Source organism: Clinocottus analis, unplaced genomic scaffold (genome assembly GCF_023055335.1).
Source record: "Clinocottus analis isolate CAN_PGR_092001 unplaced genomic scaffold, fCliAna1.0.p SCAF_7, whole genome shotgun sequence".
Classification (NCBI taxonomy): Eukaryota; Metazoa; Chordata; class Actinopteri; order Perciformes; family Cottidae; genus Clinocottus; species Clinocottus analis.
This window is the reverse complement of record NW_027176229.1, coordinates 19,121,609-19,139,512: the sequence shown is the minus strand read 5'-3', so window position 1 is coordinate 19,139,512 and position 17,904 is coordinate 19,121,609. Positions and strand designations below refer to the sequence as shown.

Here is a 17,904-nt window from a genome sequence, read left to right as displayed (position 1 = left end):
GTAAAGCGAGATTATATCATTATTTGCTCTATAGGAAAAGGCATTGGAGGTCTGGTTTGAATTGGTCACCTCACTTCAGATTTTACAATGCATTGGACTAACTTTGCCGCAAATTGGCCACATGACAAGTGATGGGGTGGACTGCTCAAGAATTACAGACATATTCTGTGTTTCAGTTGGTTTTGTGGTAATTTCGTATTTTACTTTACGAAAGTACAATTACACATTTGTTGTGGATAATTTCAAACTCAAGCTTAAGCAGTTTTTATAGAGGGATCAATCATGTGGTAATAGATGTCAGAGTAATTTTCATTGCATTTCTCTTTGTACTCTGTGCCGTTTTGCATGTTTATGAATATTTATATTAATCAAATACAAAATATTCTTGAATAAATAATTACAGCAATATGTCTTATCTAAATTGTCAATACACCACAGCAATAGAAAACATGAAGTCAAATAATAGTTTAAGTAATGTTTTATTAATTCTTCAGCAAAAACAGAAACTGCAAAAAGAGATATTATCAATCAATATTGAGCATCTAAAAACCTCAAAGCTTTTTTCAAGTAAAAAGCATAGGGGCTTTGTGGGTACAAAATAGACAAGAGCCCACAGAAATATGAATCCATAAAGGTGACACATAACAAAAACAACGAAGTTTAAGCTATTTGGATAGTTGTGAAAGCCATGCAGAGGAGGAGGATATGTTACATTCAGCAAGCTGGAAGCAGGTGAACTGAGGCACATTTTATACATTTCTCCAAACACTTATAAAAAATTACCTTAGGCTCAGTAACCACATGTGTTACAGTATGCTTTTTGTCAATGATGTTATTGCTGGCTTAGGTTACCTGGAGAGGAAACTGTATGATGCAAAAAGTGATAATTAAACATGTACAGGTAAAAAGAGGACTCATTTTGTATCAGTTGGACTGCAGCACAGCTGCACAGATCTAGTCGTCATTTCTATAAATAGATAAATGGCTCTGTATCAGAACATGCACGGTTTTGCACTTCACTTGAACACTTGTATCAGTTAGTCCAGCAATCCAGCTTAAATATGATTGGTACCTTAGAGGAACAATACTAATACAGATCAGCATTGACAACATTGGAGTGTCATTTGTCACTGAGGAAAAACTGTAATTCTGAATGTGCTAGTAACTCTAATGTGCTTCATGTCTATTGTGAATTTGAAAAGAATATACCTGGCTTTGCTATTGTAGCAAATATGGCTCATCCTATGTTGTGATGATCTGCTCACAACCGGTGTATGTTACACGGAAGGAGCAAATATTGTGGGTGTCAAACCTTTTAGAGCAACTTCGCATGAACGTTATTAGTTAACAGCTTGTCGTGACAAGAGCAAGAGATACATGTACTGCTGCATTGTGGGAAAGGGAATATTTTCTCGCCACAGAATTGCTGTCCTTGTGTTCTGTGTGCAAATTGAATGATGTGGATTGAGGATAAAATGAACAGAGGGGAAGAGGGTGTGAAAGGCTTGTTGCTAAATGACTGGGAGTCAGTCAGAATGGGGATCAGATGCTGGACTGAAAGATCACTAAACACATCAAACATGTCTTATTCTGAGGTGTTGTAGCTGTGCTGGCAGTGTGTTATATGCATCTCAGTATTGTGCCTCTGGTATTCCCAACCGCGGGACCCTTTTGGTGCGGCCTTGCACCGTACATCCACACCCGCACGTCAAACAGTGAAACCGTGGGTGGTGGGAGAGTATTTCTTCAAGGTTACAGAATATGGGAAACCTGGACATCACTGTATTTCTTTTTGGTGTCGTTTCCATATCCGCACTAGCAGCTTTTTAGTTTGAGGGGTGAAGTGAATGTCAGATGCGCTTGACTGAGAAAGCCGGACGCACACGCCTGCAGCCTACATCTGCTCATAACTCTGACTGTATCTTCTACCTGATTCCGTTACCTTGACGGGGAGACATCGCACGTCAGAATAAATACCATTCTGAGTCTTCCGTGCTGGATAGAAAAGTATTTCAAAATACATGTTTTGGTTTATTTTCTTTAGCAAATATGGTAACCAGGCAGCATTAGGGAGTTTTGAGTACAAATCACTTCCTATAAAGGTTGTGAAGCGTCTACTTTCTCCAAAACATAGGCTACTGTTGTTAGCGTTTATAGCTTTCTGTCGCTAACAATTAAGTGAGCAAAATAGTGACAGATACCTGACTGTCTACTACAGAGAGGATAATATCTTTTCACCAACTGTAAAGCAGATGATGACCTTGGCATCAGGCAGACAGGACAGTAAACCATTTAAAGTAAACAACAGCATAAACTATTACAATAGAGCATTCCACATTGAAACAAGATACAACTCACTCCAAATGAATAGAAATTGTATCCGAACATTCAGCACAGAATACTTAGACACGATACCATTATTGATTTGGGAATTAGACTATATAATTAAATCTAACAACGGTTTTATACAAGTTTACAAGGCATGTGGCCGTGACAGAGCTTATTAAGTCACTGCAGGACTGGTAAAATAGCAACATATAAAATCCTCATGGTTAACCAGGTGGCATAATTATACTGATTGTTTTCGGTTCATACATTCAGAGAAATTTGGAAAAAGCATCGTCTGTGACATTATCATTATTCGGTGAACATCACCATTGGAAGACTGTCTGACATTTTGAAAGATTTACTGACTGACTGACAGCAAGGGATCTTTAGAAACACAAATCTAACACACACTTAAAACCAGCTAAGTGATCTCTCTCCATTCGTTACTGGTATGCAGTCTAAAATAACCTTTATAAGTCTTGCCATAGTCAGATAGGCAGATATTTGTGTCACAGAGTGAGTAGCTATCAAGTCAAGGTCTGACCCCCCCTTTAACGTGCCAAATGACCTCAATCCCCTAATACCATAATCATCAATTAGAAAAGCATTTTTAAATATTCTCACATGGAACAAATCCTAGATATTTGCAATGCTAAGCATGGTTAATGATGTTAAACCCAAATGCTTTCTGACCTCGTATTGCAGAGCGACAGGATTGTTAGTTTAGTCACCGCGTGTAGTGTGTCATTGCAAGAGTGACGTAACGACTGCTAACACTAAGGTCTAATGCTGAAGCAGCATATTCAACTGCGACAACCCCTAAAGCGCTATGAGCGTTTGGAAGTGCTTCCCGTCATGACCGCCATACTGTGGTGGACCTGAAGTTGAACATCAAGAGTTGGGAGTCTGTGGTGGTGGAGTCCTGTGCTCTGGAAGCCTGGGCACCATTCGATTGATATTCGTCTGTTTGCTTTCTTCCCTCCATCCTCCCTCCTTTCCTCTCTTCCCTTCTGCTTTCTCCTTATTCTGCCTGCACAGTTTCAGCGCTCGGGATATGAACACGTCCAGGTCGAACAGCCGCTCTTTTTGCTTGACGGGAAGCGACTCCACCAAGGAGTCGTCATTGACTGGCTGAGAAATGGAGGAAGTCGAGGAAAGGGGTTGAGACTCTGAGGAAGGAAAAAGCGGCGAGTTGGGGGTAGACGCTGTTTGAGGTGACGGTGGAGGAAGCAGAGAGGTGGGAGATGAGGGGAGAAGGGAGGGAAGGGAATCACAGGGAGACATGACAGGCTGAAGTGGGCTCAGTCTGTCTTCATCGTATTCATCTGACGGTTGTCGCACAACTTCTGTGTAGTGGAAGACTGGAGTTGGGAGGTCAGTTGGGGAGAGGGGGAGAGGGGGAGAGGAGGTGAAGCAGAAGAGTGAACGCGGCTCCAAAGAAGGACTGGGACTGGGTGAGTGCAGGCGAGCCTGGGTGCTCTCAACCCAGCGAGAGATCTCCTGGAATAAATCCCCCGTCTCCTCCTCTTCCTCCTCTCTTATTTCCTCCTCCTTCATCTCTCCCAGATCCTCCACGCTGCTGCCAATGGACTCAGCGGGCACAGGGAGGCTGCCAGTGTTACGCTTCCAATGAGAGAGATCCAGGATCAGCTTAGGCTCTGAGTAATGTTGAGGCTTGCCCTCCCTCCAGGCAATTTTGTCCAGGTACGAAGGAGAGCCCACTTTGTAGTCACAGGAGCGGCCACAGTCCAGTTCCCCGTACGCCAAACCACAGGCCCGTTCCAGAGAGGAGTGAGAGTTTTCCAGGAAGCGTTCAGCTGAGCTGCTGTGCGAATACTTACGCGGGTCGACCTGCATACGACAGACGGGAGAAGCAAGTGAGGATGGAGGATGTGATTTTAAAAAAAAAAAAGGTGAGGAGGCGTATTCAAGTGCTTTGATTTGTTGTAGTTTGTTACAAATATAGAATAGGTATGCTTGAGATATAAAAAAAGGTTAATGGTTACATTAATCAATCGGTATGTGGGGAAATGACAAAGCTTATTATCCAACCTGCGCCTCCTCTAATAGTGCGGTGGAACTGGCCCGAGGGTCTCTCTGCACCTCCTCATCCTCCGTGGTGTCTCCCAGGTCAGAGGTCATGTGGCCTGGGGGCATGCAGTGACACCTCCCGCCTGACTGCTGCCAGGACACATCTGTTGATGAGCTGTTCTCGTACCTGCAGACGGGCAGGAAGGAAGTGTTAATATGAATCTTTATAATAACTTGCCTGTGCAGTTTATTCAGTCTAATATGCTTATTTACTGTATGAATCTTATGCAGTTTCTTGTGTCTCATTGTGCTTTTAGTGAGACTTTTCTGTTCCAGTAAACAACAACAATCTCTCCGCACCTCTCCCAATGGATGCTGGAGGCATGACTGTTGCTGAGGCACTGCTCGGTGACGAGGCTGTCCTCCAGTTCGTCCTCGATGCGGAAGGGATGCGATGAGGTGGGTTCGTCCTCCGGACAGGAGTACTGCTGGAGGAACGGGTGGGATAGCGCCGCTTCAGCTGTCAGCCGATCCATGGGGTTAAACGTCAAGATACGCTCGAGGAAGTCCACCGCTGAGACGAGAAGGAAAAAGTGGATCAGTGAGGGAGAAGGAGGAGGAAAAAACATGTGTTCATGAAGTGTGCACTTCTTAAAACACCATCTTCTCTCAGAGCTTAATTATATGTGTTAGACCTCCAAACCTCTCCGGCCTACCCTATTATCTCTTTATTATTCACAGCTCAAAGAAGCTGCTGTCTTCTGTTTCTTTTTCACTCTTATTGGTCCCTGTTCCTTTTAATACTGCTTGAAAGGACTCTTCTTACCACTCAATTCCCTCTGCTCACCCTGAGCATCCACTTCAGGAAGCAATTCAGAAAAGGGTTTCTTGACTTTCCATCCATGACTGACATACGAAGGCATCACCTGGAAAAAAAGGATGACAGCGGGGTTGAAATATGCGCAGAATTCTTCTGTCTTCCACTTCATGTTAACTCGAATATGCTCACTATAAAGCAAGTTCTACTTGAAAGAAAACACAGAAATTTAGTGCACATCCAACCTTATGTGTCGACTGAATCTTTTTCAGTCTGACGCTGAAAATATGACATGACAACGACACCCTGCTCCAAATTTAAATGGTCAGTTTGCAGACACAGGACAAGCAGCAGCCGCTGAGGCGTCACCTGTAGCAGGTCCTGCCGGTCCTCTTCTCTCAACACCGGCACTGTATCGAGAATCAGCTGCATCTGCTCCAGCTCGTGAGCTCCTGGGTGAGGGAACCGGCCAATCAGGAGCAAGTAGAGGACAGACAGAGGATCAGTGATATAAGAAAGAAAAACAAAATGTGACCAATTAGAGTCAAACACAGGAATAATCAGAAAGTGTGAGCTGTCAAGTGAAAGAAATGGATTAGGTATGAGGATATATAACAATATGCAGATAGGATGAAATACTCTGTAGTTTACTATTTAAATGGTTTTCAAATTAAATTATAACAGCAATTTACATTTTATTTTCAGTGCTTGAAATCACATGAATAGTCCCCTCTGCCATCTTATTTTATTTCTCCACCCTGAATAAAATACTTAAAACATCAAAGGTTGAAAATTCTGAATTTTTTTTCTGGTCACCCACCATGCAACACGATCAAACTTTTCCACTCAGAGCCGAGCAGAGCGGCATTTCACACCCATATGACAGAGTGATGAATTTTCGCTTTAAATGTTTCCGTCAAGCCACCGGTAACCAGCAGGTGGTGCTATATCAACACGTTCAACACTGCAACAAGCAAACAGCAGTCGTGTAGTTTTGATGAACGTGCATTGCTATCTCGTGGTAAACCAAAAATAGTTGTGACATGTAATCTCTGGTGGTTAAGTGAACAGCGAGGCGAACCTCTCCAACAATCCATGAATTCTAGCAGAGACACCAGGGAACGGATGACGCTATCGAGTCTCTCCTGTGGCGTAGAGGGCTGCTGGAGGTCAAATAAGCCTGTCAGGAAGAACTACATCTGCTTCAGACAGCGAGAATTTCTCTTTCATCATTGGTATTCTGGTCAGGCAAAGACGTAGCCTGCAGAAAGAGACTAAAGTCTCTTTGGTGGAGGACACTGGACAGAAAAACTCTCATTAGCGCTCACTTGATGCCACCTCATCCTGAAGTTTTCTTGCAAATTTCCACAAGTTTAAATACAACTAATATACCTGATTCACACTCAAGCCTGATTTAAATGCTTATTTATACTTATTTAGGTCAGCTATTGTTGTTAGAAAGATCATGCGCGAGCACGTTTTCTGAATACAAATGATGTGATCGTATTTAAATATACCGTCAAATAAATGATGAGCAAAATCATGACGTTCCCGCAGGACATCAAGGTCATGGGGTGTTTCGGTGGACACCGTGTGACAAACAGTGGCGGTACCTGCGAACAGCATGCGTCCGGTGAGCATCTCGGCCAGTATGCAGCCGGCGGCCCACATGTCAATGGCCTTGGTGTAGTTGTTGGGGGACAGGAGCAGACGGGGGGAGCAATACCACTTAGTTACCAGACCCTCGGACAGGTAGCCCTGGAGAGGGAGGCGAGGGTGTGAGTGAGAGAAGAATAGGTGAAAGCGGGGCGTTCAAACACAGAGCGACAGACTGATGAAAGCTCACGGCGGTTGCAATTCCCTTTGTGGCGAGCATGCAGCAGATTGGCAGTTCTTACCATTTAGCACTGCGCCTGCTAGCCTGCATGCACTATACTTGACTGACAGTTTGTTTGGTAGTCATTTTGTAGGAACGCAATAATAAGAATTGTATTAATGGCCAAGTATGTGTAGCCAAAGCAAGAAGTTTGACAGGTTTTTTGCTCTCGAAAAGACACAACAGCAGTGACAGGGACAACAAAGCTAGACAAATGAAGGTACAACAAATAGACAGAACTATCACAAGTATGTGAAATAAATGAATTGCAAAACAAATATTATATAAATATGTTTTAAAATAGCTCCAAAAGACATTATCGTTTCACATCAGAGACACAAGGGTGGAAACTGGCTTCTAGATGGAGAATAAAACCTCCCCCTGAATCTCATCCTGCTGCCTTTGATGCTCTGCTGTTTAACAACACGCGTCCTCTCATTAGAGCCGCTCTGACAAGCCTCCCTTCTGCCTTTTACTTTCGTAAATGTTCACCTTGTGCACAACACTGAGCGCGGAGATGAGCCACGGGCAAATGTATTCACATAAAAAATAGATTTATCGACAAGACGTGTTCGCTCGGCGCTACTATTAAGGCTCTTGTCGCCTCTTATATATCACTCCACTTCTTACTTTCCCTAATTGCTCCACTCCGACCTTACAACATCTCAAACTCCTTGGACTTTGAATATGATATTTCTAGTGTTCTACCGGCTTTGTAACTGCTGAAAAAAACGACATTGAATCACGATAGCCTGCACAACTTCATCCTTGCAAGGATAATTGTTCATGCTCAGTGAGTTGCTTGGGCCAGCTCTAACACCAGCACGATGCAGGATCCCCAAGGACGATTACATTTGAGGTCTGGCCCAAAATGGCTTTAAATTTCATTTGACAGCGAAAAAAAGTGAGTTCCCTCTTTATATTTGTAGATGCTAAGAATAATATTCGAGGGAGTTGTGTCTCGGTCAGCGGATTCAGGACAGGACTCAGAGCCGTCGCTCATTGTGGGCCACCCACGCCGATGTTCCCTCTTACACATCCCTTCCGGCAATGTGCCCTGTCATTAAATTCAGCCTGGACAAAGTATTCGTGTGAAAAACGTCTCCTTGAGCCAGCAGTAAATAAGAAGCAGTGAATCGAACTTCAGCCCTGTGTCACGTCGGGGTGTGATGGGGCATGACAGGAGTCCAGGTAACGCAAAAGGACGTAACACCCAGCTGTTCCTCCTCTCCCCTTTGCTCCTCCTGTGCTTACCTCTCCTCTCCAAGTATTCATTTCCTATTTCCCCGTTCACATCCCATTCACCCTGCTTATCTACTCCCCGACTGTGTGCCAGCACACGACAGAGCAGAAACTGATGCTGAGTGCTCAATGATGCTCTGACAGACACACACACTCACCTTGTCTTCTGTCTGTCCCTTTGTGCTGATAAGCCTCTACATCTGAGCTCTGCTGTCTGGGCCCTAATAAGCATTCATAGCTCCGTGTTGTGTCAAAGGAACAAGATTTTAAGGATGGAAAACAGCTTTGGAAACAGAAAAAAACATCTCTAGAACAAGATGATGCACAGATGTGCTCTCAGGTTTCTGACTATTCACAGCTATTCCCCATTATACAGGGCTTGTTTCCTTCACTCCTTTCCTTTCCTCTCGACCTTCTCCTCCTCCCCTACACTCCTTCCCACGTTCCTCTCCATCCTGTTCCCTCAGTGTTTTTCCATGTCACCTTCAGCTGTGACTGTCTGCCCTCCCTCTTTCCTTTTTCTTCACACCACCCCATCCCTCTCTTTTTGACACCCTGCTTGCTTCACCTCTGTTCTCACCTGTTTCATCCCTCCTTCTCTTCATGTCAGGTGCGACTTTGCTCTCCTTATTGATATCTGTCTCCTCCAACTTCCTTCTCTGTCACTCCCCTCCCTTCTTGTCGCTTTATTTTTGAACCGATAATCTTTCATCATTCACCTTTCCTTTCCTTTTTTTTTTCACCTTCTTCCAGCTCATGAATAATTTCTGGGCCCATCCAGCGGGTGACATTCACACAGACACACTCAAGTTCCGACTGCCGTTGACAGACAACAACATCACAAATAATGTTTTCTCTGCCTCCGCTTCCCTTCTCTCTCTCTCTCTCTCCTCCACCTTTCTGTCATCTCTTTTTGCCTGTGTAAATGTTTGCCTGTGTAGTCAGATGTGCACATCTAGACCAGCCTCACTTTAACTCTAACTGCAGAGTCAGTGTGCTGTTGAAACACACGGACCATGTGAGATACTGTCAAAACACGCGGGACGGTGAGAGGGATTTCTTTAGAGTCATTATGCGTCATTGAAAAGAGGTCGTTCAATCAAAGCTAGCCTATCTGATTGCTTTTTTTTTATAAATAAAAAAGATGGAAGAGATAATAAAAGATGAAACAAAACAACTATAAAGTTACCTGAACAATAAACCTATACATAAACTCAATACATGAGTTTGAAAAGGAGTAGAAGGATATATACACTAATTTCCTATTTCTCCTTTTCTCTATTTGAAATCAATACTATTGAGACATAAAAACTCTTGTTTTATGGCCAAATATGAACGTTAACACTAACTGTGGTTTCCCATCACGGCTGAAGTCAATACCACACCCATTAGCACATTTCTTTTTGAAAAAAAGCAGTGCTTTGGTTCTGCATTATTCAATTAGAGAGAGGATGCTCGCACATTCACTGCAGGCATCTGCTTCGGTGTCAACACTGCATCACAAATAGGCCAGCATCATCTTACACACACACACTCCAGTAATACAATCTTAACACTAATGAACACTGACAAAGCGATGTCTTCCAGACACATCGGCCGGGACAGACTCCTAACTAACCTCCAATGTCCAACGCAGAACACTTCAAACCAAGTCAGCAGTTTAAAATTAGAATGTAATGTGCAGCCAGCACTCTTATTGGTTATTAATGCATCCCCAGTATCAAAGCTTTGAGGCTGACGTCTGGAAAAGGAAGAGGTTGACACTGCAACACCAGACAAGAGAGAAATACCATCTGAGTGAGCTGAGAGGCAGTACATGTCTGTCTGTCTGTCTGTCTGTCTGTCTGTCTGTCTGTCTGTCTGTCTGTCTGTCTGTCTGTCTGTCTGTCTGTCTGTCCATCCATCCATGCATCTATCGGTCTATTTATATATCCATCCGTCCGACCGTCCGTACATTTATCTATCTATCTATCTATCTATCTATCTATCTATCTATCTATCTATCTATCTATCTATCTATCTATCTATCTATCTATCTATCTATCTATCTATCTATCTATCTATCTATCTATCTATCTATCTATCTACCTATCTATCCATCTATTAACATACCTACTTTGCGACAGACTAGTGCAGTAGTCTGAACATTATGTTCTCCGACACAATGTGAGAGCCAATGTAGGCACACAAAACACACACACACACACACACACACACACACACACACACACACACACACGGGGGAACTGAGTGAGATAGAAGTAAACCGTGTTCCTGCGTGACCCAAACTACCTTTGTCTCTCTCACTTTTTCTGTCCGATCTCTTTCTTGACCTTTTGCTCTCTCTCCTCTTCTCTCTTGCCTCTGTACTTTTCACCTCCCCTTACTTCTCCCTTCCACAACTCATTATTTCTCACTCTTGCTCATCATCTGTTTTCCGCACCCCCGTGCCCCTCTCCTCCTCCTCCTCCTCCTCCTCTTCTTCCTCCCCTCCAGACGCACCCCCCTGCGTCTGCATCCAGCTGATCCCCGGTCCCGTGTTCTGAGCTGACAAAGATCGTCTTTCACAAGAGCTCCTCTCCACGTGCAAAGACCCAAAAGAACACACATACACACACTCTCTCTCTCTCTCACACACACACACACACACACACACACATCCTGCTCTGCTTGTGTTACCGTATTTCTGTGGGATCTTTGTGCATAATAAAGCAGCACAATGGAGCAGTAAATTGTCACAATAATCTCTCAGAAGCCTTTATGTACAATAGACAGGCTAATCACTGGGTTTGATGAGCACACAACTTGATATCAGGTGTGAAGGAGAGTCTACGTAATAACAGCCGGGCTCGGGCTGGAGTGGGGGGCCTTGTGTGAAAGACAGGTCGGCAACATCAAACATGGCGGGGTGTAAAATAGACGCCGAGCTGTACTGCGATCGCAACATGTATAATCCTTCTGAGAAGGGAAGGAGTTACACCTAAAAGACTTTTCAGTCTCAAGGTTGATATTGTTGTTACTTTGGCTGTGTTTGGTGACGCGGTGTACTTTTAGAGAATCTGGATCTTTGTCAGAATCGGGCTGATGATGTCTTATGTCACCTGATACCACAATGAAAGGACACCGAGCTGACGACATTATGAATGTTTCAATTGCGTTGGGGACAGACAAATGTTTTGTAAGCGTGCTGATTTTCTTTCGCAAGAGTATCCCACCCGACATTGTTTCGATTGCTACACGAGGACAAGGATTTGCGCACGGCTGTCTTATAACCACACAGGAACCGAGCTGAAGGAGTTGCTCTCCCTTCCCTGATAACAGCTCGACCTCAATGAGAGGGAGTCGTCTCCCACAGATTCATCCGTCAGCAGAGGAACCGGCCCACACTGCTTCTGACTGAGTATCAAAGCTGTATCAACTTTCCTCACTTGAATATGAAAAATATGACTCAAGGCAGCCAATGTGGTGTGGACCGAAATATGTGATGCTTGTCCGCTGAAGATTATGGATTCAAATAAATGAATATAAACCTTGTGAAGAGAGCATGAGCCAAAAGAAAATACTGATCACATGCCTTGGTTGGCCTCCGGAAAGAAGAACACATTTGGTACATTCACACGCTTCAAAAATGTCACTTAGAGTTTTTAGGTTAAGGCTGAAAAGTGTTGCTGGTTATTCTAAATGCGAATGTCGTGTTTGGTAATCAGGCAAAGTCTTTTCACTTGAAGAAAGAAGACATCCACCTCTTAATATAATGCATTTTAACCGATACAACCGTTATCTTCTGGATGCGTGAGTGTGAATCTCCTTTGTGGTGTGTGTGTGTGTATATGTGTGTGTGTGTGTGTGTTCCTTCCCCTCTTACCTTATGAGAATAATGAGGGTCGACTATCCTGGCCAGCCCGAAGTCTCCGATCTTGAGCAGCAGTTGATCTGTGTTGATGAATATGTTGGCGGGCTTCAGATCTCGGTGCAAGACGTTGGCTGAGTGGATGAACTTCAGTCCCCTCAGCAGCTGGTAGAACAGCAGGGTGGCGTGACCTGTGCAAGGGCAACAATTTGATGTCAGGAGAGCGGCGCTTCCATTCTCACTCGTGGAATTACCAGAACGATGCTTATTTCTGACTCAGTCATTTGTGGCACAACATGAACGGGAGAAGGAGAGAGCCAGTGCGAGAGCGCGTTTCGGGTAAAGACTCGACGATTTGGGCACAACTGTGACGGCACGCATGTCAAAATGACGGCTTGTGTGATTCCAAGCATGTTTATGAAAAACAAGTCGAATGAACGAATGACTCGACACATTTGGGGTGGAATCGTGATGTGTGGATTGTGGATAAAGTACTGTCTCGGTGAGAGAGGGTCTCAAAAGGACCGCCACGCAATCCAATAAATCACAGAGTAAACAAAGTCAGCCGAGCAGCGACAAAACAGTCGTGTTTCAACATGCAGCGCCACACTATACTGACCATAAAACAGGACTTTAACTGTCCATATTCAAAGAAAGGTAAGGCTGTGTGTTTGTTTTTATAGCCTGAATGTTTTCCCTTTGGCTTCCCATACCTGTGGTCAGCGGGCCTTGTTCCAGCAGCCGAGCCAGGTCCGTCTCCATGCATTCCTGGACGATGTACAGGGCACTCAGCTGGGTCGGGTCTCTGGGCAGCGGTCGTCCATACGGAGCCAGAACCTCATGCACCCCCACCACATTTTCGTGGCGCAGCCGCCGGGTGATTTTGACCTCGCGCAGGCCGTGCTTCACCGTCACAGCGTCCCGCATCACCAGTTTCTTGATGGCCACGCGCAGTCCGGTGCGCTGGTCCACGGCGGAGAGAACCAGGCCTGTAACACCCGTGCCAAGAGGTCGAAGGTCAACAAAGTGACCGCCCAGGTCAAAGCCATGGAGGAAGAGGGGGGTGTCTTGTCTGGCCATGGTGGACAGATGAGCGATAGAGTCCAAGAACCTAAACGTTGATGGATCCCCACGATATCGAGATTAGATTAAATGTGCTTTGTAATTGTCGAATGCACATGAGGTTACATCTTTCTGGTGAGTCCAGAAACCCTCACTATATATATGATTTTTTTCTTGATGGTGTACATAGATGTCTGTTCTTGTGTAGACAAGATTCAAATTTTGTGATCAGTGGGAGGTGGCGGCAGTTTCAGTGAACCGCAAAAAGCTCCAGTAGGATTATTTTACTCGGGTTTGGGGCAGAGAATTTCGATCCGTGCTAACTATCACAAGCGAGTTAAAAAAAGAAAAGAAAGTATCCCTTCAAGTCTCGGCACTGGCTTTGTGTATCATCTTCACCTCAACATGGGCGTTCAGCCTTTCACTGAATCAGCCGGGTGTCACGTGACAACATTCGGGTTGTTTCGGACAAGCAGTTTAAAGCATCCACCAAAGAACATGTTTAAAAAAAATAACAGGTTTTTCCATCCACATTTTCCTCTTGACCCTTGATGATGATATCTTTCTCTGCTCCGAAGACGTTATTTGATGCCGCCGTCCGCAGCGACGCACTTCTCATCTCTCACCGTATGTTCTTCACGCGCAAGAGATAGTCTGGTTATCAGTGAGTCTTATTACTGTAATACTACCCAGGGCAGGGGTATCCATAGAAACAGCCCTCTGATCCTGCTCTTACATGTGTAGATGCATCATGGGACGCTAGCGGGCAGACGGTCGGCTCAGTGCTCTGCACTCCTCTCTCTCTCTCTCTTAACTGTGTTTGTTATAAATCTGTAATCCTCATCGACCAGTCGAAGCCTTCGATGGTGAGGCAGGAGAAAAGGAGGCGGGTGTTATAAGAGTTATATTCAATGAGACTTATCCTCTTCATCCATGACACCAGAGTCAGTCGCTCAGACAAGTTCATTCAATGTGAGATCCACAGTTGGGCAAATCCCTGTGTGTGCACGTGCATAAAGAAGTGTGCATGAGTTTAATCCCCTCGGTAATCTGCTTCCTGTTTGCCTTCTCATGAATGTAGGGATTTCCGCATCAGGTTGTGGTCACCGTGGAAAGATGCTGCTATTAGCCGAGTCGCTCAACACATTTGTTGCCGCCGCTGCTGCTGTTGCTGCTGCTGTTGCTGCTGCTGTTGCTGCTGCTGCTGCTGCTGCTGCTGCTGTTGGAGAAGAAAAGAGGAACTGGGTTGAACAGGAGCGACGATAAAGATGAAAGTTACACGTCAACCGAGCCAGAGTGTTAACAGAGTCTGTCGGAGGAGAGTTGGCGTTACATAACACTGAATGGCAGTGAAACCTAATCTACACCAGCAATTTAATGCATAATCACGTCAGTTCAACGACACTTTTCACACAACGCTTCTAACATCTCTCAGCACGAGGGATTATTTGACAAGATGGAGCGGATTATCATGGCAGTTTGCATCTCATAGCATCACTTTTTTTTTGCATTTTTGATTAAAAGTTACTGAATCTACGTGTCATTTTAGTTCTATTTTCACCCCTTGAAGGCGGCATATGGTGGTAGGAAACCAACTGCATTGACTTTCTGGCATCCTTAAGATTTCTGAGTGGGAAGAACTCAAACAATCCAACAATCCATCAATCTATAAAACAAATCTCTTTACTGTCAAAGGCCTGTGGGCAGACTTGAGTTTGTTTTCTCTCTCTCTCTCTCTCTCTCTCTCTCTCTCTCTCTCTCTCTCTCTCTCTCTCTCTCTCTCTCTCTCTCTCTCTCTCTAAACAGGGGATGTTCTCTCGCTAACAGCCTTCAAAATACTTACAAACACACTCCATGTGCATGTTAACCTCCGGCGGGCAGACTGTCGGAGGCTGAAAGAGTGTGTGATGAGAGAGAGAGAGAGAGAGAGAGAGAGAGAGAGAGAGAGAGAGAGAGAGAGAGAGAGAGAGGGGAAGTGTTGACTGTTGCTGGGTGGGAGGCGCAGCACTCGGCTAACTTTATATATAATGCATAACCACTGGAGATGGTGCTCGCTCTGTGCATCTATTTTCCATATTTCTTCAGGTTATGCAAGTACAAATAAGGACAATTTGCAGTTCCTTTGCAATTGTGAAGAGACAATTGTCAGATTTTTTGGGAATATGGCAAATTATTAGGCTAAAGGCTAAAAATATCCTTTAATTTATGGGAAGGCAGAAGAATAAAACTGTGTGCTACACTGAGCCGATGATAGGGGAACAGAGAAGGGTCCATTGTACTCTGGCATTGTGCAGCTGCTTCTGTGTCCCTTTTAAACAAAACGTGATTCACTTCCCAACAGGGGTCCAAACAGTTTATGTGAAGATGGGAAACGCTGCATCCTCTGTGCACGCTGGCTTCTTGCAGCTGCCTTTGTGTGTCCTCATACACACAGTAACGCCCCTCTGACAGAACAAAAACAGAGAGGTTGAAGTGCATCACACTAAAGCATAAAGCCCCATTTCCACAAAGAGAAATAAAGTAGAGCAACGACTAAACAGACCCGTGCTCATGTACCCTCTCAAGCAGCTTCGCGTTGTCTTATCTATTTGTGTCAGTGTATGTTTGGTGTGGAATAACAAGAGGAAGAAGAAAGAAAGATAACAACAGCCAGCCGTCAGTGTCGCTACTCACCGGAGCATTAGGCAGCTGCAGTCCGCCGGCCACAGACAAAGATCCAGGGGGGGTAGGAGGGGGAGATGCGATTGAAACGAGTCCTTAGAAGCAAAGAAAGTGAAACACTGCCGCATCACTCTCTTGTGTGTGTGTGTGTGTGTGAGATTTAGATGATACACCGGGGGCGAGCCGTCGAGATGAGATAAGCCAGAAGCTGCGAGAGAGCCGGTTATTGTGGGCGACTGTCCGCTCTCTGGCAGAGCAGTGATCTGAGGGAGGAGAGAGAGAGAGAGAGAGAGAGGGAGAGAGAGAGAGAGAGAGAGAGAGAGAGAGAGAGAGAGAGAGAGAGAGAGAGAGAGAGATCACCCCGATACAGATACATCTGCCGGACCTCTGAGTGGTTTCACACACACTCACACACTCACACTGCACCATGGATGATTAAGTACCTCTCTCTCTCTCTCTCTCTCTCTCTCTCTCTCTCTCTCTCTCTCTCTCTCTCTCTCTCTCTCTCTCTCTCTAAATAGAGCAACAACATATGAAAGTTAAAGAGGTCGTTTTTTAAACTCTATTTAAAGAACAGTCCAAATCCGCCTCAGTCTTATTCTCACTGGATGTATCACAGCGCGATCATTATCATGTCGTCTAGCACCCTGACATGCGCGTGCAGCATCTGTGTTTGAGTTTCCCCGAGAGAGAAAGCTAGAGAACATCCTTTGTTCTTTTTTTTTTTTCTTTTTTTTTTCCAGCAGCAAAGATGTCAAGGACCCCTAATGAGAAATAAAGGTTTGATCAAGTTGTACTGTTGAATATAAGCATATCACGTGATTCAGATGGTCGTGAAGACCATGTGTGCGTCTGTGAGTGAGTGAGTGTTCACCTCAGTGTCTGTCCACGGCTAATTTCCTGTTCTGCTGCAGAAGACTGCAGAATATTTTAGTGCCCAGTAATGGCTTCATGCTCAAGGATCTCTCGAGGTTGCGGTTTCACATGCAGCCATGGAGGGAGACAGTTTGCTGCTAACGGAACTACTTCTGCACGAGCGCAGCTGCGTACCTCACAGCACACTTATTGTTGGGTGTGTTCGGCTGTAAGCTAACCTGCCGAAACTCAGCTGCTGCTAGAGAGAAAGCTTGGTGAGTTATTATTGCTTTTGGCAAGAATGCATTACACGTAATGTAAGACAACTTTTCATTTTTGGCAAGAGCGAATGATTGTAATGTGCAGATTACGACTCTTACAAGTGACACTTATATGCCTGGTTTTGTCTTATTATCATATTAAGTTTGAACACTCATTTTGTGATGAATTGTTTCAATTCAGTTAGTGATTTCTTACTCTTCCAGAAAACGTCCTACAACCTCCAGAAATTGATGCACCGCGTGGGTTGGGAGGCCCTCGTGACGATGGAGAGAGCACAACAGAAGCATCGCAGAAGCAGAAGTGTTTGTATGCTGTATGCTGTATTGTATAACAGTCTGTTGACTTGCAAAGTCACACAGAGTGTGGTTAGTAGAGGGTGAATAGGTTAAAAGAGAGACGTTCTACATCCCAAGGGTGTAGCTTATGAACAGAAAACTCCTCTAAATATAAAACATCATCGGATGGAGATATTAAAAGGACGCTGATTGGGCTTTAGGGGTGGGGGAAATGAAACAATAGTCCTTGGGCTTCCTTTTCACGTCATTAGTGTGGTGTCCCCTCCAGGTTGTGACCACGCGCCAATCCTGATTAGCTTTTTTTTTTTCTCCGAGTTCTTAAGAGAGTCCTGGCAGTGCGAGAAGCAGAACGACAGAGAAGGCAGCTCATTGAGGATGTAATACCGATTATGCAGAGGTGCTCCAGGATTAACCGAGAGGAGTGAGGCTGGAGACTTAACGGAGACCCAGGAGGCAGCTAATGTAATGAAGAAGTGTAAAGCGACACCCCGATCTTATGGCTCCATCACTGAGCAGAGCAGAGGAGCAAGGGTGGTTGTGGCGTGCTATTTCGGCTGTCATTAAATTACATTCATGTGTGAAAATGAAAACAGAGTGAAAGACA

The 17,904-nt window shown here is 44.7% G+C and overlaps 1 protein-coding gene across 1 annotated transcript; it reads right to left on the bottom strand.

Moving 5' to 3' along the window:
- Window positions 1-548: 548 nt before the first annotated feature.
- On the bottom strand, window positions 549-14,343 carry mapk4 (mitogen-activated protein kinase 4). Its single transcript, XM_068604980.1, has 8 exons — window positions 12,858-14,343; window positions 12,160-12,335; window positions 6,790-6,934; window positions 5,546-5,628; window positions 5,186-5,285; window positions 4,720-4,933; window positions 4,381-4,546; window positions 549-4,179 (listed from the first exon to the last, which is right to left on the bottom strand). The coding sequence occupies exons 1-8, from the start codon at window positions 13,222-13,224 to the stop codon at window positions 3,220-3,222; spliced, it is 2,211 nt and encodes a 736-aa protein (XP_068461081.1). The 5' UTR covers window positions 13,225-14,343; the 3' UTR covers window positions 549-3,219.
- Between the last annotated feature and the right edge of the window lie 3,561 nt (window positions 14,344-17,904).